Genomic DNA, 26287 nt, shown 5'->3' on the forward strand with positions numbered 1-26287 from the left:
TGCACAAAGATGTACATATAGGGATGCTCTTTAAAGTATTGTTTGTAATAGTGAAAATACTTTATTATTTATTTGTTATTTATTTATTGACTATTTATTTATTTATTTATTTATGAATGATAGAGAGAGAGAGAGACAGAGACAGAGACACAGGAGGAGGGAGAAGCAGGCTCCATGCCGGGAGCCCAACGTGGGTCTCGATCCCGGGACTCCAGGATCGCACCCTGGGCCAAAGGCAGGCGCCAAACCGCTGAGCCACCCAGGGATCCCCTATTTATTTATTTTCTAAAAGATTTATTTATTTATTCATGAGAGAGAGAGAGAGGCAGAGACATAGGCAGAGGGAAAAGCAGGCTCTTCGTAGGAGCCCGATGCGGGACTTGATCCTGGATCCTGGGATCACGACCTGAGCTGAAGGCAGCTGTGCGACCGCTAAACCACCTAGGCATCCCTTGAAAATACTTTAAATGATAGTAGGAGAATGGCTAAATGCATTAGTGTATAACATTGCAATGGACTACTGTAGCCATTGAATTGAAAAAAGTTGATTTATATCTATGACACTGAAGAAGAGATACTTATAAAATCTCCTGTTTGTGAAAAAGGAAACAACTGTCTGTCTACATTATAAATATTAGCTCACTAAAAGAAAATCTCGGGGATACACAGTGGGATATTTTTGTCCTGATTTCATTAGACTTTTTTTTTTAATTGAAGTGTGGTTGGCACCACAATGATATTAATAGTGGTTAGTAGTGGGATAGGGAATGCTGATCCAGGTCTGTTTGTATGAAGTAGAAATTTCACTTTCACTTTATGTTTCTGAAATGTTTTAGTATTTAACAATGAGTGTGTATTGTATAACAATTTTAAAAAATATTTTTATTTATTTGAGAGAGAGTGAGACAGAGCAGGAGCAACAGGGAGGTTTGGGAGTTGAGGGCCAGAAGGAGAGGGAGAAGCAGACCCCTCAATGAGTAAGGAGCCCTGTGCAGGGCTTGATTGCAGGACCCTGAGATCATGACCTGAGTTGAAGGCAGACGCTTAACTGAGCCACCCAAGCACCCTTATAATAATTTTTAAAACATGCAAGTTAAACTAGACAGAAGTATATCATTTTATTGCAGCTAAGCCTTTTCTTAAATTCAGATAATAAAATTATAAAAAGAAATACCTATAATTCAGGATGTCATTGCAAAGGATTGCTTTACTCTGTTGATGTGTTACAGGATTTTTTTCCCTTCAGTATTTAAGAAAGTTGTATTAAAATTAAGTAAACTTACCCATTTTGAGTTTTGGCTTGATTTTTAGGTGGACCTTCAATCCTGCTGTTCTCACTAAAGCAAACATTGTCCGAAGTGGAGATGCTGCTCAGGGTGCAGAAGGAGGTACCTCACAGTTTCAAGTGGGTGATCTTGTACAAGTTTGTTACGATCTGGAAAGAATCAAACTTCTACAGAGAGGACATGGAGAATGGGCTGAAGCTATGCTCCCAGTAAGTATATCTAAAATAGTTTAAGACTCGGAATAATATAGTTTTAGACTAGGAATTATATTATGCTTTAGTAGTTTTTTAAAAAAAATACCTTAATTTTGGAAACTAAATTAGTATATTCCTTGGAGAATTGTATTCTTCACTGGCAGCTAGGCATACTTAATGCCTTTTATTTTCTAATTTATTCCAGCTAAATTAGCCCAGGAAGGTCCAAATATGGCTACAGTTAATAGTTTTTGCAAGACTTGTTAGTGGAGATTGAAATGTAGGTAGAAGGCAACAGAGACTTTCCTGATACTTAACCCCAGAATGAGAGGTACGTGCTGCTCATCCAGTTACTAGCAGTGCTAGACCACTGCTGCTTTCCTCACTTGGCGGTCTGCCTCTCTAAAACTCAAAGAGTGAAAGAACAACTCTGAATGTGTGCCTTCTGAGGTGGCTTTCCTCCCAAAGAGTTACAGTTTAATATGTAATTTATTCATTTAATACATTTTTCACCAAATCTTCAGCAACAACAGAAAAATTTGTTCTTCCCACTTTGCATCCATCTTCTTTCTCCATCTATACCTTGCTCTTCTGTTCTTCCTGCTGTCCTCCCATACTTACTTGCCCTATATTCCATTTCCTCTCACTTTGCTGTGTCCTCCTATTTAGTCCTCCACTTTGCTACCCCTGCTCCTGTCTCATCCAGTCACAGAACTTGTCCTCTCCTGTTCTTCTAGTCCCATCCCATTCAGTGCCTCCTCCTTGTACCAAATACCTCCCCTCCCATCCATCTTCATGTCTCATCCCGCCAACCCTGCTGTGTTGTCTGGTGCCCTGTCCTGGTTAGCAGCTCCTCTTCCTGTCTAGCCCCATCTCCTGGCTCATCTAACCCTCTGCCCCCTCTCATCCTTTCCAGTGCCCCCTCCCTTCCTTCATGTATGCCTTACTCCTTCAGCAGATATTTTCATACAAACAATGTGGCTATTAGGCTTCAAGGATGTAATAGTGAATGAAACAAAAAGAAATCTATTGTTATGGTGTTTTCATTTGAAGACATTTCATAGTTTGCAGATGCTGCTGACGTTTTTTTTTTTTGCTTTAGTTAGATAGCGACTAAGTGATAGCTGTATGTTTTACAGGAGCTGTATTTTAGAATCTTTATTTTTGTCTAAAAAATTAATTTGTATATGATCTTTTTTGCTTTTGATATCAAACTTGGTTAAAAAAAAGTATTGATTGTCTTTAAGCCTCACTATAGTATAGTGTTACCTAAATGTAATCTTTTGATGTACTTTCATAGGAGCTATATACACCATTTTAAGGTTGTTTTTTTTTTTTAGGTCAAGGTGTTTTTGTTTTTTCCCCTTAGGAGTGACATCTTATATATAGCCGCTTATGTGTTTGGAGTGCCCAGTTATTCTAAGCACTGTGCTAAATGATGAATATATACATACATGCACACACATATACATGTGTACACACATATATACATATGCAGACTATTTGTCCTAGGAATATTATAAACAGGTGGTGGTATGACCTCTTTGTTTTAAGGATGAGGAAATCAGAGCTAAGAGTCTGAGCTGAAATTAGAACCCAAATCTGTTTTACTTCTTTTTGTTTTTTTTTTAAAAAAGATTTATTTATTTATTTATTTATTTATTTATTTATTTATTTATTTATTTATGATAGACACAGAGAGAGAGAGAGGGAGAGAGAGACACAGGTAGAGGGAGAACAGGCTCCATGCTGGGAGCTCGACGCAGGACTCGATCCCAGGATTGCAGGATCGCGCCCTGGGCTAAAGGCAGGTGCCAAGCCGCTGAGCCAGCCAGGGATCCCCTGTTTTACTTCTAAGCCTAAATCGTTTATCTCCCGTAGTAGGCTGCTATATAAGCAAAACCTGTAGATTATTTCTAGAGGAGAATTCTGGGATTCCAGTGGTGGTGGCATAGAATTTTAATATTCCCAAATAATTTTGAGAAAAATAGTCAACAACTAGATTAGCATACCCAAAAAATAGAAAGCCACAAATATCTATATCAAAACCAGGTAACAGAGTAGCCTGTCGAACCCTAATATATGAATGAGTAGTGACAAAACACTGACTGCTCCTAAGTCAACAGCTGTTTGTCTGGCAGCAGAGAGAATGGAGCATTGGCTGGCACTGAGAACAGGGGTGCTCCAGCATAGTTAACAAGTATTCATTAGCTAGTGTAGGTAGACTATGTGGAAATGATAGCTGACCTGGGGAGGGTTCTTGCAAACTACATTTTGGGGTGAGGGTAATAGGTCCATGCTAAAGTTTGAAGGAGTTGGAGCAACCTGGGTCTGTAAACACTCAAAACTAACCAGCCATAGTGCTCTTCCTGGGCAGAGCCCTCCATTAAGTAGAGAGTGCTGAGAGTCGAAACTAAATTTTTAGGATAGAGACAGTCGGGGCAAAGGAAAGATAAAAGTTGGAAGGGATCATAATCAGATCCCAATACACAGTTATTACTGAAAAAAAGACAGTAAGGAATAGCATAACTTCTTTATAGACAAATGAAAGTACACTAGAAAGATATGCACAAAAAACTAAAATCTAATGATTCAAAATGAGCTAACAGAATGATAAAAGATGAATGAAGAAAATGGATCATGATTAGAAATGAGGTAATAGAACTTAGGAAAGAATTAAAAAGAAAAGGAAGATAATTTCAGAAAAATGAGTAAGCTTGACACAACACAGATCAAATAAATATGACAGGTAATGCCCTAAGAAGAACAAAAGGTAAAAAGGGGGAAAAAACTTAAAAAAGATGAAAGTATTTCAGGTAAAGTGACAGATATAGAGCATCTAATAGATGTATATTAGGAGTCCTTGTGGAAAAGGAAAGACAAAAGCCAAAGCAAAGCAATTAAACAACTGCAGTAATTTACGATTCCAGAAAAGTCCCCGAATTAAAAGATTTAAAGCTAAATATGAAAAGGACCCATTGCATACCTGGGAAAACTGAGAACACAAAACACTGAACCATATTCTGATAAAATAACTGAATCTTCAGGAAAAGAAAAAAATTCTTTGATATCTAGGAAAAAAGGTCAAGTTTTACTTATAAAGGAAAGAAAATCTGGTCTCAGTGCTTTATGATTTCAAATAAAATAACATTTAATGTATTCAAGGAACAAAACTGAAAGCTAAGAGTTTTATATATAACCAAGCTGACTTTAAAGTATAAAGCCTACAAATTGATATGAACAATTAAGAATTCAGAGAATCTTGTTCCCATTAGCTTTTTCTGATTAATCTATTAGAAAATGTCTCAGGCAACCAAGATGTCGGGAGAGAGATCAACCGAAGGGGCTGATAGTGATCATTAAATATGTATGTATTCGTTGAACTAAGATTAAATGATAGTTGAAGGGGTAGGGTCTATATAATGGTTATATGCTCTATCAACACAGATTAAGTACAACTGTCAAAAAATGGAGTGGGAATGAAGGGAGCATATGGAAAGTTTAGTAAGCTGATTGCCTTTTAGTTATTCACTGGAACTAAATACTATTATTTTAAATCAAAATCTTGAAGGAGAAAGAAGGTAAGGGTAAGACCATGAGTGACTAATTTCAGTATTGTACATACTGGGGAACGAGTTGACTCACTCAAACACTCTGACTCTTTTTTTTAAAGAGGGATAAAGTTTTATATGTATATAAATTATATATTAATATTATTATAAATATAACTATTAGGACAATGCAGAGTTTATGTGGAAAGAAAGCAAATGGTGGAAGGATTAACCATTAAGTTAAAAAACATGTTTTTTTTTTTTAAACCGTGTTTCATATCTAAAAAAGGAATGTAGTATAGGGAATAAAGGTAGAAGGAAAATGTCTTTGAATATGTCTTGTTTTATAGATTTGATTTGAAGCCACATAAATATTTTACGTAATTATAAAGCAAAATTAAATTCCTTAAAGTGGAAAGTAAAATGAAGTAAGTAAACCTAAATGTGTATCTTATTGGCATAACCATACAGAGAGAAAAGTACAAGTAATTTTGAAACACAGTAATTTGTCTTTGTGTCTTTTTAAGAATATACTCTAAACTGCATATAAAAAGCAGTTTTTAACAATTTTTAGAGATCTTATTGTTTGTGATAGTATTATTATCCTGAGATTGTTGTATGTGTGAGATGACAAAAAAACAAGTGAGTTATATGGTAATTTTAATTCTGTTATCCCTGGTGACCTTGAGAGCCAGAATGATCAGAGTAGGAAAAGGAGATACAGATGTAACATAAAAGAGGCTACAGAAAACCCTGTAGTCTTGAGTTTGAATTGGAAAAGTGTTTTTACTTATGATTTATTTTATCTTTAAGACAAAACATCCTCCCATCACTATTTCCTAGCTCTGCCCATGAAAAGACCTAGAAACAATAACCATTCTAGTAACAGTAACCAGCCTTCGTGCCCAGATTACAGTCTTGAAATAGCCTTTCCCTCTGTAAAGAAACAGTCTTGGAGAAGTGGCTAATTCTAGCTCTTTGTCAGGAAGTGAACAAGATGAGCCTCAGAACAGATAGCAATGAAGCTATCAAAGATTTCTAGATCATGTTAAAAGGATCCAGCAGCCAACTTGGAGTGCTCCTTATCAAACAAATGCAGAGACAGATGAACTTATTAATTATACCAATAGCAAAATTGAGATTGTAAGAAACTTCATAGGACAAATAACCCTGTTTCTTCAACAAATAACTGGGAAAGAAAAATATATGTATAAACTTTATTTGAAACTTCATTTAAGCAGACTGAAAAAATTTACCATTTATGAGGCAATTGGAAATTTGAATGCTGGTATTTTATGATATCACAGAATTAATTGATAATTTGGGAAGGGTTGGTAGTAGTATTGTAGTTTTGTTTTTTAAAAAAAGTTTACATGATTAATAATACAGGAAGGGAGAATAGGTAGGGGAAAACAAGATTGGCCATGAGCTGAAAATTGTTAAAAATAGTTGATGGGTACAGATTCAAAATACTATTGTGTACTTTTGTATGTTTTAGACTTTCCACAATTAAACATTTAAGGGGAGGGCAGCCCCTCTGGCTCAGCGGTTTAGCGCCACCTTCAGCCCGGGGTGTGATCCTGGAGACCTGGGATCGAGTCCCACATCCGGCTCCCTAGCCTGCTTCTCCCTCTGTCTGTCTGTCTGTCTGTCTGTCTCTCTCTCTCTCTGTGTGTGTGTGTGTGTGTGTGTGTGTCTGTCATGAATAAACAAATAAAATCTTTAAAAAAAACCAAAAAGCACTTAAGGGGAAAAAAACAAAGAATGCAGCCTCAGAGTTTGAGATAATGGAAAATTTCAAGAGAAAATGTCTAATTAGAAGTTAAAATTGATGTAAGAGGGCAGGGAGAGGGATAAATAAAGTTAGAGATGTATATTTTGGAGTTTTTCAAAATAAGGTGATAGTTGTCAAAGTGGATTAAACTTTTAAGGAAGAAGAGTAAAAAACTAAGGAATAAAATTTGGGTGAGTGAATAGATTTAGGAATCTGAAAGAGGACAAGAAGCCAGGGAGTAGAGAAAGAGAAGGAACAGGCAGAAAGGTTAGACTGTCATCTGGAAATCAAGGGAATAGTTTCAAGTATTTGGGGTCAAATGCTGTGGAGAGGGTAAAGGATAAAACACTGAGCGGCAGTCTACTTTATGTTAGGAAGTAAGATCTTATCACTGTTCTTTACCAGTTTTCTAGTGTTGTGATTTGCTATCCTGTTGTGCTTAAGAGAATGGGTTTTAGACTGGAATTTGAAATTGGGGCTAATAATAAGCACTTTACTTTCTGGGTTATGTATGTTAGGTGAGTTAATTTGTTTAAAGCTCTTAGAACAGTACCTGCCACATGGTAAGAGTTGCTGTTGATTGTGTTCTGGACCCAGTTGCCCTCAAGAATATAAATACATTTTTAAAAAAAGATCTATTTTATTTTGTTTTATTTATTTATTATTTAGATTTTTATTTATTTATTTATTCATGAGAGGCACAGACAGAGAGAGAGGCAGAGACAAAGGCAGAGGGAGAAGCAGGCTCCATGCAGGGAGCTCGATGTGGGACTTGATCCTGGGACTCCAGGATCACGCCCTGGGCTGAAGGCAGGTGCTAAACCACTAAGCCACCCAAGGATCCCCTATTTATTTATTTTAGAGAGAGAGTGCATGGGGAGAAGGGACAGAGGGAGAAGGAGAGAATCTCAAGCAGACTCCCTGCTGAGCACGGAGCCCCCACACAAGGCTCCATCCCACAACCCTGAGATCATGATCTGAGTTGAAATCAAGTTGGACGCTTAACCAAGTAAGCCACCCAGGCATCCTCTTTTCCCATACATAATGGTACTATATTCTTTTGTCTTGGAATGAATATTGATTCCCTTTTTGGTTCAAGTATAGTTTGTTTTAGAAATCAGATTTTATTTTTTTTAGGCTAGATTGATGATGACTTTTGGACTACTTGATTTACAAATTCTCAAGATGTAAGATATTATGGAGTTAAAAGGTTAGATATCAAAAAGCAAAATATTGTGACTTCTTATGAATGATAGACTCATTTGTTTTTCATTTATTTATTTTTGATTTTATATTCTTGTGGAAGTATAGTGGCTTTGTTGATGAAAATATTTTTTAAAGATACTCTTTAAAGTTTGCAACTAACAAATAACCCATTTGAATATGTTGTCCTTTAACAATTTCTTCATTAGGAGCAAAGGAAAATTAATACTTTAAACATGTAGGAACTGATGATTGATTTCTTTATGGTATGTACTTTAGACTTGGGAACATGAACTGATTTTTTTTTTTTCTTTTGAAAGACTTTAGGTAAAGTTGGCCGAGTACAGCAGATTTATTCAGACAGTGATTTAAAGGTGGAAGTTTGTGGAACATCTTGGACATATAATCCAGCAGCAGTTTCCAAGGTGGCATCTGCAGGATCAGCCATTAGCAATGCATCTGGTGGTATGTTTGTGTTGTTGGGTATTTATTTATTTTTAAGATTTTATTTATTTATTCATGAGAGACAGAGAGAGAGAGGCAGGTTCCCCGCAGGGAGCCCGATGCAGTACTTGATCCCGGGACTTCAGTATCACACCCTGAGCCAAAGATGCTCAACCACTGAGCCACCTAGGCATCTCGTATTGTTGGGTCTCTAAAAGTAATATGGTTTACATTAGAACCTTCATTAATTCCTTGATTATCACGTACAGCTAATGATGTGTGTTCTTAGTTTTCTCCCAAATCACATGACCTCACTTGAATGTTAACTAACATTTACACTTTCGCTAAAGGGTTTTTTTTTTTCCATATAATGAATAGTTTTTGTTCTGGCTGAGGTATACTCTGGAAAATTTCCATAAATAGGTACTTTTTCTTGGGTGCCATATCAAGGGCTTTCCACATCAAATCTGAGATAACTGAAATTCAATGTTGTACTTTTTAGTTGGAACTTCTGCCAAGAAACATGACTTTCTTAGACTGCTTTTTTCTCTTTTTATTTTCAACATTATTGCTAGCAGAAGGCTTTCTTCCTGGATATTTTTATATACCAGCCATATTTTTTTCTTAGTATTTGATACTGATTATTATACATATATAAATGTATAATAAGTAGAAAATCATTTTGAAATGTGAATAAGGTGGACGATTGGGTAGACTCATGACAGTGTTCCCTCCCTGTGCTCCAGCTATATATCCAGAGCCTCAATTCATACTAGAACAAATTTTAAGTTACTGTGTATTGTCATTCAGAAAAGAAGGTAGAGCTATAACTAAATTTTAAGAAAGTAAAGGAGAACATTGGGTGACTGCCAACCTAATTTTATATTGCTTTCTTCTACTATGTTGCTGTCTCTTCTTTCCTGATGTAATTTGCTAGTGTGCTTAAAATTTAAATCAGGTGGTATTTATTTCTTACCTTGAGGTTAGATGACATCACAGCGGGCTGACTACCTACAGATTCAAAGAATGAGACATAGTTAATATCCTGATCAAATAATGTGGACTTGGTGTTGGTCCTCTGCCTCACTTTGTGATTGCTTTCCACTAAGTAGATCCAGGAATTAAGGAATAGAACTGCTGGGTAGTTTCTCTACTGATTAATGCTACTTAGAAAAAAAAAATCTTATGAAAGAGTCTATGTAAATATATCCCTAGTTCTTTTTTTGTTTTAGTCCGTACGAATCAGGTGACACCTGTTGAAGTATGTTAACATTTAGATGACCATTTTCAACAGAAAGTTGATTTGTCCCTAAGACATTTCCCCGCATATTATAGGGATTACATTGCTTTTGAATCATAATCATTGATTTATTGATTTCTTCTATGGTCTGTAGCATTGAGCTCCAAGAATCAATGTGGTATGTTAAAACCTGAAAGGAAGTTTGTATTGTTCTGATACTCCCATGATAGTGTGTTCATTTGTGATTATCTTTGGTATGACTGCTAAATCTTGAATTGTTATTTGTATGTAATGCTCTACTTTTTCTGAAATTATACCTTGAAATACATTAATTGGAGAAAACTGGGAATACTTACAGGTTAGAATTTAATGCAGGTTGATACGGTAATTAAAACTTGCATGAGTAATATCTGTAGTATAGTACAAAAATAACGTTAATGATAGCAATGATAAAAAAGGAAAAGTATATGTTACAGATATGTGAGTAATGCTTGTCTGTTAGTAATTAAGGTTTGAGATTCTCCTATGTTAGCCACTTTATTTGATGCTTTACAGAAAGACTCTCTCAACTCTTGAAGAAATTATTTGAAACCCAAGAATCTGGTGACCTCAATGAAGAATTAGTTAAAGCTGCTGCCAATGGGGATGTTGCTAAAGTGGAAGATTTGCTAAAAAGACCAGATGTGGATGTGAGCATTTTAAAAATTATTTGAAGCATACACAAAAATCACATAGTATAATGAACATCACACAGTTCAATAATTATTGGGATTTTTCCACATGTGCTTCATGTAGTCCTCCTTTGTTTTTCTCAGGTATTTTAAAGACAACACTGGACATCATTCTTCAAGTACTTTTCTAAAAGATAATGAGATTTTCTTATTTTAACACTGTGACCTTTTAAATTTATAATTGACAAAATTTACATTTAAGTTTTTTTTAATTTAAATTTTTATTATTTTTTTTACATTTAAGTTTTTGAGTGATCATTGTCCTTTCCCATTTCTCATGGAAATGTCCTCATACCATGTCTTTTAAATATCTTTTAATAAGTTTTATAAGCAGTGTTCTATACCTCTTCTCAAAACATTTAATCTAAACCTTTTCCAGTGAAAGTTGACTATTTTTAGTTTATAATGCAGATAAACTAGAGGTCATGCATTTTGTAAATCTTAATAGTTTATTTTATCACTCACACAAGCCGTATTTTAGGTGGGCCATTTTAGTTCTAGTTAGTCATTCATTGGCTTTGTTATTTACCATACTGGCACCAACAGGATGTTCAGTGCTGGCCCAGAGATTGTAATTGGAGTGGCACAACATCATAATCCAAGGAGCTCATGTGGCATTTCAGTTATTAGGGAGATGTCATTTGTGGCAGTGTAACACAGTGGTTTCATGATTGTGAGATATATCACAAATAATTTGTTTCAGATATCAAAGTACTAAATATTTTTTATATTCAAGCAGATTTACATTTTATTATACTTAATTTTTTCTTCATTTAATTATTTAGTTTTTTTAAAACTAAAATTTTAAATGTAGTTTTAAAGGGAATTTAAAGGCAAAAAATAATTATACAAGGTTCATTATGAAAAACATTCCTATCTCAGTTCTGTTGACTCATCCTTCAGGGGCAACTATTTTCACCTCTTTCAGTTGATTTTCTTCAAATGTTTACCTCCACATCTTCCAATAACATACTTCTATTGTTTTCTTCTTGATTTTTATGTTTTAGGAGTAATCTTTTGGTAATTTAACTGTGAAGATGAGAATTCAGCTTTCTTTTCTACTTCTAGCCCATTCCCTCCATGCACACACACATTCCTCTCTCAGGTTCTTAATGTGGTTAGGTTGTATGGTAACTTTGTTAAGATTAAAATTAATTGTGCATATTATTACTTAAATGACATTCATATCTGACCTGTGGATGGTGCTAGGTTGTATTTTTCTATATAACTATTTGCTTCCTTCATGTTCATAATTGTTCTTTTACTTAAAAATATTGATGTGTAATTTACATATAATGAAATACATGGATCAGTCAGTTTTGACAAATGCATACATCCACCTAATTCACACCCCTACTAGGTGTAGAACATTTCTTTTATTCCAGGAAGTTCACTTTTAGTTTTTCCTCAATCAGTCCCTCTTAACTTCAGACATAATTTAAAGTTTCTTATTTGTTTGTAATCCATATTGCTATAACTAATTCTTCTGAAAATTTCTATAGTTGTCTAATCTCCAAGACATTCAGGCATGTCGTGTATGTGTTCATTTCTACTTCTGAAAGATGATAACATAGGAGAAAACATAGGTGACTTTGGGTATGGTGATGACTTTTTAGATACAACATCAAAGATATGATCTGTGATTTTGTAGGAGTGATAGTTTTGTATTTTACATTTAAGTTTGTGATTTGTGTTGGGTTAATTTTTATGAAGGGTATATGGTTTGTGTCTAGATTTTCCTTGGATTACTTCTGGCATTGGCCATTAGGTCTTTTTTCTTGGTCTGGTCTGACTCCCCAGAAAGGTCTCTTAATTCTCCTGCAGAGAAGGTGTAAACCTGGCTGCCAACCTCAGGAATAGTGGATAAGGGAAGAGGGACTGGATTCTCAGTATTCAGCATGTAAATATTTACATAAAACTTCTGATTTTAGTACTTTGCCCCACCGATAACAGTGCTTGGTTTCTGTAGGCTAGAAATATTTTACTCTTTCCAGAGAATAAACTTTAAGGCCTTTGCTAGCATCAGGGTGGACCACTAGCTCAGCTGAGCAGAGTAGGGGAATCCAGGGATCTAAATGCTTTTTAAACAAACTATCAGCCAATATTTTTGTGTTTAGCACTAACCACCACATTATCCCCGTATCAAGAGGTATCCAGTCAGTACCTGAGCTTTTTGATAGCATAACAATACCTACCTTCCTTGGTAGAAAGGTTGCTTCTAGGTTTTTTGCATAGCAGGTTTAGGGGCTGCATTTCAGCTTCCTGTATAGGTGCTTGCACCCGGGTGTGGGTGTGTTGTTTTTCTAGTTCTGATTATCTTTGTGGTTTGAGGCTTCAAGGAAAATAAAACTTTACTCTTGTTTTAGCAAAATGTTGAAAGGTAGTGAACACAAAGTGCTCATCCAACCTTTAATTAAAACACACTTAAAAGAATATACTTTTTAAAACAAGTTTTATTGAGGTATAATTGTACTGAAAATAAATACATAAGGATATGGTCTTTAAGTCTCACTATACTGAAAAGCTGTTCTCTTGCTTATATATTTGCTCAGCTTCAGGCTCTTCTAATGGGATTTTTTTTTTCCCTTTAGCTTCTTGTTTTTCATAGCATCCTCTTGATTTTTAGATATAAAGGATTCTTGAATATCTCTAACTGAAGTTTCTCAAAAGTTTTCTTTTTTTCTCTCGTTTGTTTCTTCAGTGTCTTTTTTTATCTTTCTTTTTTTGAGTTGTTTTGTGTGTGGTTTTTAAAAATTTTTGAGGTCTTCCTTAAATCTCTGATCTTTGGTTGACCATTCATATCTGAATAAGACCTTTAAAAGCTTACTGGTAGTTCTTTTTGCTTGGATAGGACTTAGTGACTGACTTTGCATTATGGTGCTTGCATGTGTGGAGCTTTTGGGGTCTTTAAATGCTGTCATGTAGAGGTCTGTTCTTCTCCATGACTATTCAGTTGTTCAGGAGAGGAAGGTATTTTTCTGTCTAGGGACTAGGACAGCCAATGTCCTGTCCTTGAGTGAGAAGAGTGCCCTAGAGTGTGGCCATTTCACATCAGACTTCTGTTTGGGGCTTTTCTTATGTTAACCCTCTGATGTACTTGCTTTTGCAGGCTTTGACTGCGTGTGAGGTTCCCAGGTTTTGTATTCCTTTTCTCTATAAAGTCAGTCTGCTTTGTCCTTTTCAGACATGTGTTTTTATTGTTTTCTGATGTTAGCTTTCCCTTTCTTATTTAAAAGCGAGTGCAAGTGTGTGAGCAGTGGGGTAGAGGGGCAGAGGTAGAGGGAGAAGTAGACTGCCCACTGAACATGGAGCCCAATGCGGGGTTGTATCCCAGGACCTTGAGATCATAACCTAAGATGATGTCAGCTGCTTAACAACTGAGCTGCCTAGGTACCCCCATCTTGTTACAGTCTTATGGATGGGAGTGAATGGGGTGGGTTTAATGAATTATACTTAGCCTTGAGTATGTCATGGGGAAATTATGCATTTACACAACATCTGAAGTGAAGAAAAGGTTGGAAATGATTACTTTAGAATGTCATAGTTATGTATAGCTACGCTGCTAATTCATGTATGTATTCCTCATGATAATTTACTGACAATATTCAATATATTTGTTGAATTGAATTTATTTAAATAGTGGACAATATCTTTTCCATAAGTTTTCCATTCACTTCATTGCTTTTTTCTCATTGAAATATAGACTCTGAGCTTTAATAATTCAAATAGAAGTAAATATACAAAACTAATAGAATTTACTTTTCTCCCTCAGTTCCTTTCTTTTTTTTTCAGCTGTGCAGATAGGCTAAAACAGTTGTTTCATAGCTCTTTGAACAATGGAACTTTCATCTTAAAAAAAAAAGAAAAAATGTCTGTTTCCCTTCTCTAAATTACAGAAAAGTTTCTGGTGATCTGTATACTAGGATATACGGCACGCCAACCTAAATTATTTTCTAAGAATCATACAGTGTGCTAGATTTATTTATTTTTTCAGTGTGCTGGATTTAAACCTATACTGTATATTGGCTTCTTGTGATTTGTGACAATCCTTCATCCTTTCTTCTCATTTAGGTAAATGGACAATGTGCTGGTCACACAGCTATGCAAGCTGCTAGTCAGAATGGACATGTTGACATTTTGAAATTACTTTTGAAGCAAAACGTGGATGTAGAAGCGGAGGTAATTAAATTAAGCTTGAGAAATACTTAAGTAAAAATCAATGTTCTAGAAATGATACTTCTTTATTATAAGATGAATTGGTTTCATTCCTAAAATTTAATAATCACCTAAGGCTCTTCTGACTGAAAAGAAAAATTTGACAAGAGGTAACTTGAAGTATTTCTTGTTTTTCTCTGATCTCTCAATATTGTAGACATAATCCTAAGAGAAGATAGGAGTTGAGTTTTCCTTTACTATGGTTGGACCATCCTGCTGCTAGGAGCCCAGTTGGGTTCATCCAAGAATCATTCTGAAGAAGTTGAGGGAAGGGGAATATATAGATCATGTAGGTCAAGATTTTTACTGATCAGTGGCACTCAGAGGCCTTTTTTTGTTTTTTGTTTTCCCTCTAATAAGGGAATCAGTAAATTAGAATTTGTTTAGTCTTATTGTTGCTTGACCTAAATGTAGATCTTTGAAAATTTTACAGGATGTATTTATCATTATGTGTGTGTATATATGCTTAATTATTAACTAATTTTTAATTTGACAGAGGTAGTGAGCAAGAGAGAGCGTGTGAGCGTAGAGAGAGGTAGTGAGCAAGAGAGAGCGTGAGCAGGAGAGAGAGGGAGAAGCAGGGTCAGACATGGCGGGGCTCAATCCCAGGATTCTGGGATCATGACCTGAATCATAAGCAGACACTTAACCAACTGAGCCACCCAGGCGCCCCTATATATACTTAATTTAATTTAGAGTATATTCTTTTTTTTTTTTTTTTTTTTAAGATTTTATTTATTTGACACAGAGAAAGAGCACAAGCAGGGGCAGTGACACACAGAAGGAAAGTGAGAGGCAAGCTCCCTGCTGAGCAAGGAGCTCCAATGTGGGGCTTGACACTGGGATCATGACCTGAGCTGAAGGCAGACAGATGGTCAACCAGCTGAGCCACCCAGGTGCTCCTTAGAGTATAGTCTTTTAAAAGGGAAATGAATATTTTTTACTGTCATTGGAATTTCAGTTGAGGATCTCTGTGTGTGTTGTGAAGGATGTCTTCCTTTATTATAGTAAATTATAACCTCATTATTGAAAAAAATGTATTAAAATCACATTTGTTGTAGTCAAGTGGAAGATTATTTAGAAATAAGTCAAATCCTATCAAATTTAGACCAGATAGAAAGTTGTCATTTTGTCCAAATGATACTCCCATCTGAGGAAGCTTAAAGGACTTGAATTTCTGAGGGCTAAATTAGTGGACCAGCCTGTCTTTATTCATTAAAAAAATTTTAAAGATACATATTTGAAAAGAGAAGCCTTCTATTATTTTTGCTTTTTTTCTCAGATTGAATGTATTTTGATTTGTTGGACAGCTACTAAAGAATCTATGGTGTTGTAGTTGTAAATAAGTAATTTCTGATGGAATTTTCTATTGTCTTAAAAAATACTTGAATTTTTAAATTAGTAGGTAGATATCTATAAACTATGATAGTTTAATTACTGTAATGTCTTTATGAATGTTATGATTTGATTTTGTTTTCACAGTAGTAATTTTTAAGTCACATATTTCTTGGTTATGACTTTAGGAACACCAGTGTATGTTACAAGATTTTTTTTGGTAATGAAAGAAAGACTTAATTTAAATATAGTATATTGTAAATAGAAGAAAATTACTTTATTGTGTTATTTTAGTCTGGCTTAGGGAAATGGAATGAAATTCCCTAAGTTGAATTCCACCTCGCCCTTTTTTTTTAAGTTTTTATTTATTTGAGAGACAGAGAAAGCATAAGCAGAGAAGAGAGGGGTAGAGGGAGAGGGAGAAGCAGACTTCCTGCTGAGCAGGGAACCCAACCTGGGGCTCAGTCTCAGGACCCTGGGATCATGACTGGAACTGAAGGCAGATACTAAACTGACTAAGCATCCAGACACCCCAAATATCCCATTTCTTTATTTAATGCATCTGGAAACTACAATAGCAACAACTCCTAAAATACCAAAGCTCTTCTGATTGATTATAGCTAATAAGGCAAGAGGCCAAAAATAAAAATTTTTGGCCTAATTTTTTATAAAGTATGTTTTCTGATTCAGAATTTAATTGATAAAATTGACAACATGAGACTCTAGCCCATTTGTGTTTCTAAAGACTTTTGTTCACATGAGAGGTTGTGCACAATGGCGGTGCAGCTGTGGTGTTGGGGACAAAGTTGGCACTGTTCCTTTACTGAACTCAAATACAAAACAAATGGTTAGTGATTATTATAAACCTGTTAAGATTGGAGGTGAAGTGTGGCTCAGTAAGCTAAGTGTTTGCAAATTTCTTTTAGAAAGTTTGAAAACTAGATCTGTTACTAGATCAGCAGGATACATTTGGACTTCATCCATACCTCCTCACTCAGATTTCCATTTTGTGCATTTTCGGTTTTAAAAACCATTGTAGTCAAAGGGACTACACTCATGCAGTATATTCATGCAGGACTTGGGGAGTGCAGGCTCTGGGTCAGTTCTGTTCAGGGCCTGAGGTCGCCACCGCCCCCCATCCCGGTGCTGCCAGAAAGGCCCTGCTCCCTTGTCTCAGCACCATAGGAGTGGCCTCACCTTGCTGCCTCAGCCAGGAAAGTGGGCAAAGGGCAGGGGCCCTGCACCTCAGAGCTTGTCCTGGTGGCCTGTGACTGTCAATAAAGCTTGGGTTTGTAAAGATTAAAAAAAACAACAACATAGGTTTTTTTTCTCATAGGTTGTGAGATAGGTTAATTGGATAATGGGCACTTGATGTAAAGTGCACTGGGTGTGGGACCCCTGGGTGGCTCGGGTTGTGCCTCTGCCCTTTGACTCAGGGTATGGTCCTGAGTCTGGAGTCTTAGGATTGAGTCCCACATCAGGCTACCTCTGAGGGGCCTGCTTCTCCCTCTGTGTCTTTGCCTCTCTCTCTCTCTGTGTGTGTGTGTGTCTCATGACTAAATAAATAATATCTATAAAGGAAAAAACTACACTGGGTGCTATATGCAGCTCTTGAATCACTAAATTCTGCCCCCGAAGCTAATAATACAGTATATGCTAACTAAATTGAATTTAAATAAAAAATTTTAAAAAATAAATTAAAAACCATTGTAGATGTAATTTGTAGAAATAGTGTGAGAAAGGGATATTTATACATCAGGTTAAGTAAATAACACAGCTTCCTAATTGGCAAAGAAAAAAACTATATTTAAAAAATAAGTTAAAATATAAGTACAATTCACAGCCTAATTGCTAAAACAGAAAAATCATCTAAGTATCATTTTTCTGGATTTTAAGAATTTATTAGAAATAGCAATATAGTTTTTTTAGAATAGTAGTTCTCAACTGGGAGCATTTTTGTCCCACAGGGGGACATGAGGAAATGTCTGGAAATTTTTAATTGTCACGACTGGTGGGGAGCGTGGTGGTGGGAATACTACTGGCATCTACGGTGTAGAAATTAAGGATGCTACTAAACATCTCATAGTGCACAGGAGAGCTCCCACAACAAAGAACTATCTGGCCCAAACTGTAAATAGTGCCAAAGTTGAGAAACCCTGGTTTAAAAGATAGAGGAAATATTTACTTTTACAAAATGCACTTAAATTTGTGATTCATCATTGCTGGCTTTTTTATAAAGTGATTTGTCACCATTAATTTATTATTGGAAGTTTTAAATATTTATAAAAGTAGTTTAGTATAATGAATCCTGTATTCATTACCCCACTTCAGTTATTTTCATGGCCAATTTTGGCTTATTTGTACCTTCCTCCCTCTCTATTCCCTCTACTGAATTATACTGAAGCAGATCAGATACCTTATTTCATCTGTAAATATTTTAGTATATATCCTAAAAGATAAGTGCTATTTTTCTTAAACTTCATTATAGCTTTACCAGACATAAAAGCAATGATAATTAACAGTGATCTTAAAAAATCTAATTGTATTAAAAGTTTTGAGGTTAGCTGAAGAATAAAGAGAATAATACATTTTGTTCTCTAGTTATTTCATTCTGTAATGAGATTTCTTCATCTGCTTTAGGAGGCAAGCTTAAGATAGTATAGATTAGGGGTTGAAAACTATTTTATATTGTCAAGTATTATTGGAATAAAACACAGTCATTTATTTATTGTGTATGGCTGCTTTCATGTTACAACTGCAGAATTGAATAGCCGTGACAAGACTGTGTGATTTGTAAAACCTAAAATACTTACTTTCTGGTCCTTCACAGAAAAGGTTACTTGCCCCTATTATAGATGACTATTGCATTTTTTTTTTAGTTGATTTAAGCTGTTATTAAACTAAATTATTTGGTGTATATTATATCTTTCTAATATATGATACCAGATTACATCTTTTTTTCCTACTTCTTTTTCTTAGGGAGATCTCCGCTATTTTGGAAAGTTATCTCCATGTATGACCTACTAAATAATGTAGGATTATATTACATTATATTGTTTCCTCTTTTTTTTTTCTTTTTAAAGATTTTATTTATTAATCATGAAAGACACACAGAGAGGCAGAGACACAGGCAGAGGGAGAAGCAGGCTCCATGCAGGGAGCCCGATGTGGGGGATCACGCCCCATGCCAAAGGCAGACATTCAACTGTTGAGCCACCTAGGCGTCCCACATTCTGTTTCCTCCTTATATAGGTAAAGGCACCTGTGAGATCTTACGTATGTTTTTATAGGTGAGCTAATAGGACTGTGAGATCTTATATATGTTTTTATAGTTGAGCTAATTTTGGATCCTGCAGGGGCTCAGTATTCACCCTCACCCCCACTGATGAAGTATAATTAAAAAAAAGTGTGGAAGATTGAATAGAAGATCAGTTTAAAAAAGTATGTCCTTTAACAATAAGTTTTCAAATACAGTACAAATATATCCTGCAGTTGTCAGGAAACTTGGAGCAGTTTTATTTAAAGTTAATGAAAACTGTTCTGAAGAAGAGGACTAATAGTAGAGAACAATACTGAATTTTGTGAGAAAACCCAAGTTTTAATGGTATTGTTGCTGTCTAAAGTGATACTGGGCAAAAAGTTTAATAGGTGTAAGCTTCAGTTTCCTTATATATGATAATAACTTAAAAGGTTGGAGTGTGGAGTATGGTAAGTAATTAAGATACTATTTATAGTATACAACACCAAGGGAATCTATGGTGTTCTTATTGCTTTTGTTTGTTTCTTTCCAAGTGGCAGAAGGCAGAGAATATGATTTCTAAAGAAACAGATATTCATTCTGCTGATTCTTACCTAGTGATGGAAACAAAACTGTAGAATATTTTATGTAAATGTAAAACTAAGAAGGAAAGGGCAAGTAAGCATCAAGACTAGTCAATTTAAGGAAATTCTTCTCTTAAAAACAGGAATCAGGATAGTAACCTCCAAAATAGCTCTAGGAATTGATGTATGTAGTACATCTGAGGATTCATGTTAAATCAGACCTATCCTGGGAGGCCATCCTTTCACTGTTCTGTCCTATCTAATCCTTCTTACCTGTGATATTTTTTCTTTCGGCTTTTTACTACCTAGCATTTACGTTTTATTTACTTATTTTGTTTATAATGTTCTGTCTCCCCAACTAGAATATAAACTGTATGAGAGTAGGAACTTTAACTTGCCCACTGCTATATCCTCACTGTCCAGAACAATACTGAGCTTGTAGTAGGCACTCAAGCAGAATGTATTGAATGAATCAAGCAGAATACACCACTTCCAAACAATGGTATTGAAGTTTTAGAGTGCTCAGAATACTTAGGATCTTGATGAATTGAATGAGGTTTAGGAAAAAGAAGATGAAATACAATATTATTTATTATATCTAGGGATAATAAAGTAGTTGAAAGTGTCAGTAAATAAAATTTATTGAAAGTGTCAGTATATTCAGGAAATGTTAAATTCCATTGATGTGAAAAATCATAGTGGTTACTGAGAAGATTCTGGAAATATATAGCATATGAAATAGAAATTCATCTCCTTACCTAGATAATAAAAAAATGACTGGCAGAATTCTTTCTTTTGAAGATTTTTTCAAAAAATTTTATTTATTTATTTGTTTATTTTTTAAAGATTTATTTATTCATGACGGACACAGAGAGAGACAGAGAGGGAGGGAGGGAGAGGCAGAGACACAGACAGAGGGAGAAGCAGGCTCCATGCAGGGAGCTTGACATGGACTCGATCCCAGGTCTCCAGGATCACACCCCGGGCTGAAGGCGGTGCTAAACCACTGGGCCACAAGGGCTGCCCTATTTACTTATTTGAAAGAATGAGCAAGAGAGTGAGAGAGCACAAGCAGGGGAGCAGAAGAGGGAGAGGAAGAAGCAGGTTCCCCACTGAGTAGGGAGCCTGATGTGAGATTCGATCCCAGGATCCTGGGATCATGACCAGAGCCAAAGGCAGATGCTTAATTGACTGAACCACTCAGGCACTCCTGACAGAATTCTTTCTGATGGAACTATGTCAGAACTCTGGATTCTATTGAAATTTTCTATGTCCAAAGGAAGACTTAGAGGTTAATTGTGGTTAAATTTTTTTTGTCAATTTTAGCTCTTAGTTCAGCAGGAACTACCTATACCTTACCCTCTAGCCCAGTGACAGGCAGCTGTGTTTATGTTCCCAGATCAGCTTGCAGGGCCAGGATGGGCAACAGACCTTTTTTTTTTTTTTTTTTTTTTTTTTTACAATGCTGGGATCTGTGTTCTGATCACTGATTGCTGCTTCTAATCATGGAGGTGCAGACACAGAGGTGGGCAGCCATTGTTGTATCCTCCCATTGTTGTAAGCCATTTCCCCTTGGCTGAAGTGACTTCAGAAAGTTTGAGAATTGGTACCACATCTACTCCCCCCCCCATTTTTTTCTTTTTCTCCTTGTGGGAGCCTGGCATTAGACTAAGGATATTCAGAAACCACCACATAAATGAGAAATTAGAAAGTCATTGCAAAGACCTTAAGTTTACACCTCAGGCTGTAAGCACAAAGACAGCCTAAAATAATAAAAAACAAAACAAAAACAAAAAACAGCAGACCCTGCAAAAGGAGAAGAATCTAATTTCCAGAGTTACCATGTTATTAGAATCAAATGTCCAACTTTCAACAAAAAAAAATCACAAGGCATACAAAGAAATAGGAAAGTATAATCCATTTAAAGGAAGAAAAATAAGCCAACAGAAACTACTTGAGGAAAGAAACCAGATGTAGACTTGTAAGACAAAGACTGTAAAACAGTTATCTTAAAGATGCCCCAAAAACTAACTAAAGAGAAGAAACCAAGATAATGATATATGAACAAAATGGAAAAATCAATGAAGACATAGATAACTTAAGAACAAACCAAAAAGAAATTCTAAAGTTGGAAAATACAAGAGCCTGAAATAAAAAATTCATGGAGGAGGGATGCCTGGGTGGCTCAGTGGTTTAATGCCTGCCTGCCTTTGGCTCAGGGCATGATCCCGGGGTCGAGGATCGAGTCCCACATTGGGCTCCTTGCAGGGAGCCTGCTTCTCCTTCTGCCTATGTCTCTGCTTCTCTCTCTGTGTCTCTCATGAATAAATAAATAAAATCTTTAAAAAAAAATTCATGGAGGAATTCAAAGGCAGATTTAACCAGACAGAAGAAAGAACCAGTGAGCTGTATGATAAGGCAATAAAAATTATGGAGTCTGGGGAATAGAAGGAAAAAAAATTGGAAAAAAGAATGAATAGAACCTTAGGAAACATGTGAGACACTATCATGTGGACCATTGTATGCATTGTGGCAGTTTGAGAAGGAGACAGGATTGTGTGGGGTGGAGTTGGGGAGAGGGGAAGTGGCAGATTATTCAAAGGAACTATGACCAAAAACTTCCCAAATTTGATGAAAGACATGACTATAAACATCCAAGAAGCACAGTGAATTCCAAGTAGGGTGAACTCAGACCCATACTGGTGCACATTATAATCAATCTTCTAAAAGCCATGAGCAGAAAATGTTGAAAGCAACAAGAAAGGTGACTTGTTACTTACAAGGGATCCTTGTAAGATTTTCAGCAGATTTCTCATCAGAAACTTTGGAGGCCAGAAGATCGTGGCGAACTGATGTATTCAAAGTGCTTAAAAAGAAAAAAACAACCTGTCAACTAAGAATTCTGTATCTAGCGAAACTCTCCTTCAAAAGTGATAGAGAAGTTAAAACATTCCCCCAAACTCAAGGAATTTGTTACCACTAGACCTGTCTTGCAAGAAATCTCAAAGGGAGGCTGCAGGTTGAAATGAAAGAATATTAGATCAGGGTGCCTCGATGGGTCAATCAGTTAAGCATCTGCCTTTGGTTCATCAGGTCATGATCTCAGAGAGTCCTGGGATTGAGCTCTGCATCTGTATGGGGCTCCCTGCTCAATGAGAAACCTGCTTCTCCCTCTCTCCCTGGTGTGCGCTCTCTCTCTCTCTCTCTCAAATAAATAAATAAATAAATAAATAAAATCTTTAAAGAAAGAAGGAACATTAGCTAGTAACTTGAAGCCATATGAGGAAGTAAAATGTCAGTAAAAGTAAAATATGTAGGCAGTTTTAGAAGATAGCATTATTTTAACAGTGGTTTATAATTCCTCTGTTTCCCACATGATTTAAGAGACTAATATATTTAAAAAGTTATTAGTCTAAAATTAGCAGGAGGGATCCCTGGGTGGCGCAGTGGTTTGGCGCCTGCCTTTGGCCCAGGGCGCGATCCTGGAGACCCGGGATCGAATCCCACATCAGGCTCCCGGTGCATGGAGCCTGCTTCTCCCTCTGCCTGTGTCTCTGCCTCTCTCTCTCTCACTGTGTGCCTATCATAAATAAATAAAAATTAAAAAAAAATTAAAAAAAAAAATAAAAATAAAATAAAATTAGCAGGATTGTAGCTTTGGCTTGTAAATCCACATTTTGTTTTCTACATAGTTTAAGGAACTGATGGATTTATTTATTGATTGATTGGAACTGATGGATTTAAAAAATTATTTGTTTCTGAGTACACAATGTACAAAGTTGTAATTTTATAACAATAATTGAAAGGATTGCAGATGGAGCTGTAAATGAGTTTTTATGTGTTATTAAAGCTAAGTAAAATTTTTGTTTTACTTCAAAATATCAACTAAATATGACAATAATGTAGGAAATGAGGCAATAGTAGCTATACGGCATCAAGAAAACTTACAGAAAAATGACAAAAGTAAGTTATTCCTTATCAGTAGTTATTTTTAAAGATTTTATTTATTTGAGAGAGAGTATCAGTAGTGGGAGCCGTAGGGAGAGGGAGAAGCAGACTCTTCATTGAGCAAGGAGCCCAATGGAGAGGTGGGGCTTGATCCCAGGACCCTGAGATCATGACCTAAATTGAAGGCAAATGCTTAACTGACTGAGCCACCCAGGCGCCCCTCTTTATCAATAATTACTTTAAATATAGGTGGATTAAACTATAAAAGAGACTGGCAGAATGGATTAAAAATTGATCTAATATAATTTGTGTATAGGAGACTCACTTTAGATGTATAGATACAAATAGGTTTAAAGTGCAAGGATAGAAAAAGATATTAATGCATATAGTAATAACCAAAAGAGGGCAGGGATAGCTATACCAATTTTAGACAAAACATGTTAAATCATGAAGATTGTAAGAGACAAAGGAGGACATTGTATATTAATAAAAAGTTAATACAGCAAGAAGATACAGCAATTATAAATATTTATATACTTAATAATAGACCATACAAATATATGAAAAAAATTGACAAAGGAAAAAAAGACATTTTTACAATAATAGTTTGAGACTTCTACATAATTTGTGTCCTACTCTCAATACCTAACAATAGCATATTCATTTATTCATTCTTCTCAAGTGTATCTGATATATTCTTTGTAGTAGACTATATGTTAAGTCACAAATTAAATCTCACTAGATTTAAAAAGGTAGATGCCTTACAAAGTATTTTCTTTGACCACAGTGTAATCAAGTTAGAAATCAATAATGCAAGAAAAACTGGAAAAATCACACATTTGTGGAAATGAAATAACATACTTTTAAGCAATGAATGGATCAAAGAAATTGTGAGGGAAATGAGACAATACTTAGAGATGAAAACAAAAGCAGAAGATACCAAAATCTGTGAGGGGGCACCTGGGTGACTCAGTCAGTCAAGCATCTGCCTTTGGCTCAGGTCATGATCCCAGGTCCCTGGGATTGAGCTCTGCGTCAGGCTCCCTGCTCACTGGGGAATCTGCTTCTCCTTCTCCTGTTGACCCTCCATCCCCATCATGCTCACTCTCTCAATTAAGATCTTAAAAACAAACAAACCTGTGGGATATAGTGAAAGTAGTGCTAAAGGGGAAATTTATAACTATAAATGGTTACGTTTAAAGAATTGATCGCAAATCATAAACCTAACTTGACAACTAAAGGAACTAGAAAAAAATTAAATTCAAAGATAGCAGAAGGAATGAAATAATAAATATCTGAGCAGAGTTAAATGGAGAATAGAAAAGCAATAGAGAAAATCAGTGAAACCACAAGTTGGTTCTTTGATTAACAGAACTGATAAACATTTATTTGGCTAGACTGTTTAAGAAAAAAGACTCAACTTAAAAAGACTCAAATTACTAAAACTGAGAAATGAAAGTGGGGACATACCTATACTACAGAAATAGAAAGGTTTATAAGAGAGCACTGTAAACAGTTGTATGCCAACAAATAGCATAACCTAGATGAACTGGACAAATACCTAGAAACACAAAACCTACTAAGACTGAAATGAAAATATGAGAAATCTGAATATACCTATAACTAGTAAGAAAATTGAATCAGTAATAAAAAATCACCTGACAAAAGCCCTGGAATTGATTGATTCACTGATAAATTTTACCAAACATTTTAAGAAGAAGTAACAACATTTGTTCTCAAAATTTCCAAAATATCAAAGAAAGAGAAACACTCAGTCTGTGAAGCCACCATTACCCTAATATTACAGCCAAAGATACTATAAGAAAACTGCAAACCAATATCCTTTATGAATACTGATGTAAAATTTCTCAATAAAATACTAACCAAATTCTACATATTTAAAGGATTATACACCATGATTAATTTAAATTTATTCCTGGAATGGAGGATGGTTTAGTATACAAAAACAACGGATTAATGTGATATAGCACACTAACAAACTAAAAGGGAAAAATTATGTGACCATCTCAGTTGATGAAGAAAAAGCATTTGATTAAATTTAATGCCCTTTTATGATGATAAAAAAGAGCAAACTAGGAATAGTATCTTTACATAATAAAAGTCATAAATGAAAAACTGAAAACTTATCCTTTAGGATCAGGAAAAAGATAAGGATGCTCATTTTTCTACTCCTATTCAACATGGTACTGGAAGTCCTAGCCAGAGTAATTAGGCAAGATAAAGAAATAAAAGGCATTCACATTGGAAGGGAAGAAATAAAATTAGAAAACAACTTCATTTACAATAGCATCAAAAATAGTAACAAAACAAAACAATAAAACCTTAGGAATAAATTTAACCAAAGAGGTGAAAGATTTGTACAGTGAAAACTATAAAACACTGCTGAAGGAAATTAAAGAAGACATAAGTAACGGGAAACATATTTCATGTTCATGGATTGGAAGAATTTGTGTTGTTACATTAATACTGTCCAAACTGATACACAGATTCAGTGCAAACCTTGTCAAAATCTCAGTGATATTT

At 35.4% G+C, this 26287-nt stretch overlaps 1 protein-coding gene across 1 annotated transcript in view; it reads left to right on the forward strand.

Moving 5' to 3' along the window:
- The window catches only part of MIB1 (MIB E3 ubiquitin protein ligase 1), a 136244-nt gene that overhangs the window by 45936 nt on the left and 64021 nt on the right, over nucleotides 1-26287 (forward strand). Inside the window, exons 7-10 of the mRNA XM_041757927.1 lie at nucleotides 1312-1495; nucleotides 8329-8473; nucleotides 10248-10381; nucleotides 14495-14602. Of these exons, the coding sequence (XP_041613861.1) occupies nucleotides 1312-1495; nucleotides 8329-8473; nucleotides 10248-10381; nucleotides 14495-14602 (571 nt within the window). The remainder of the gene's footprint in view (nucleotides 1-1311; nucleotides 1496-8328; nucleotides 8474-10247; nucleotides 10382-14494; nucleotides 14603-26287) is intronic.

Source organism: Vulpes lagopus, chromosome 1 (assembly GCF_018345385.1).
Source record: "Vulpes lagopus strain Blue_001 chromosome 1, ASM1834538v1, whole genome shotgun sequence".
NCBI classification, from domain to species: Eukaryota; Metazoa; Chordata; class Mammalia; order Carnivora; family Canidae; genus Vulpes; species Vulpes lagopus.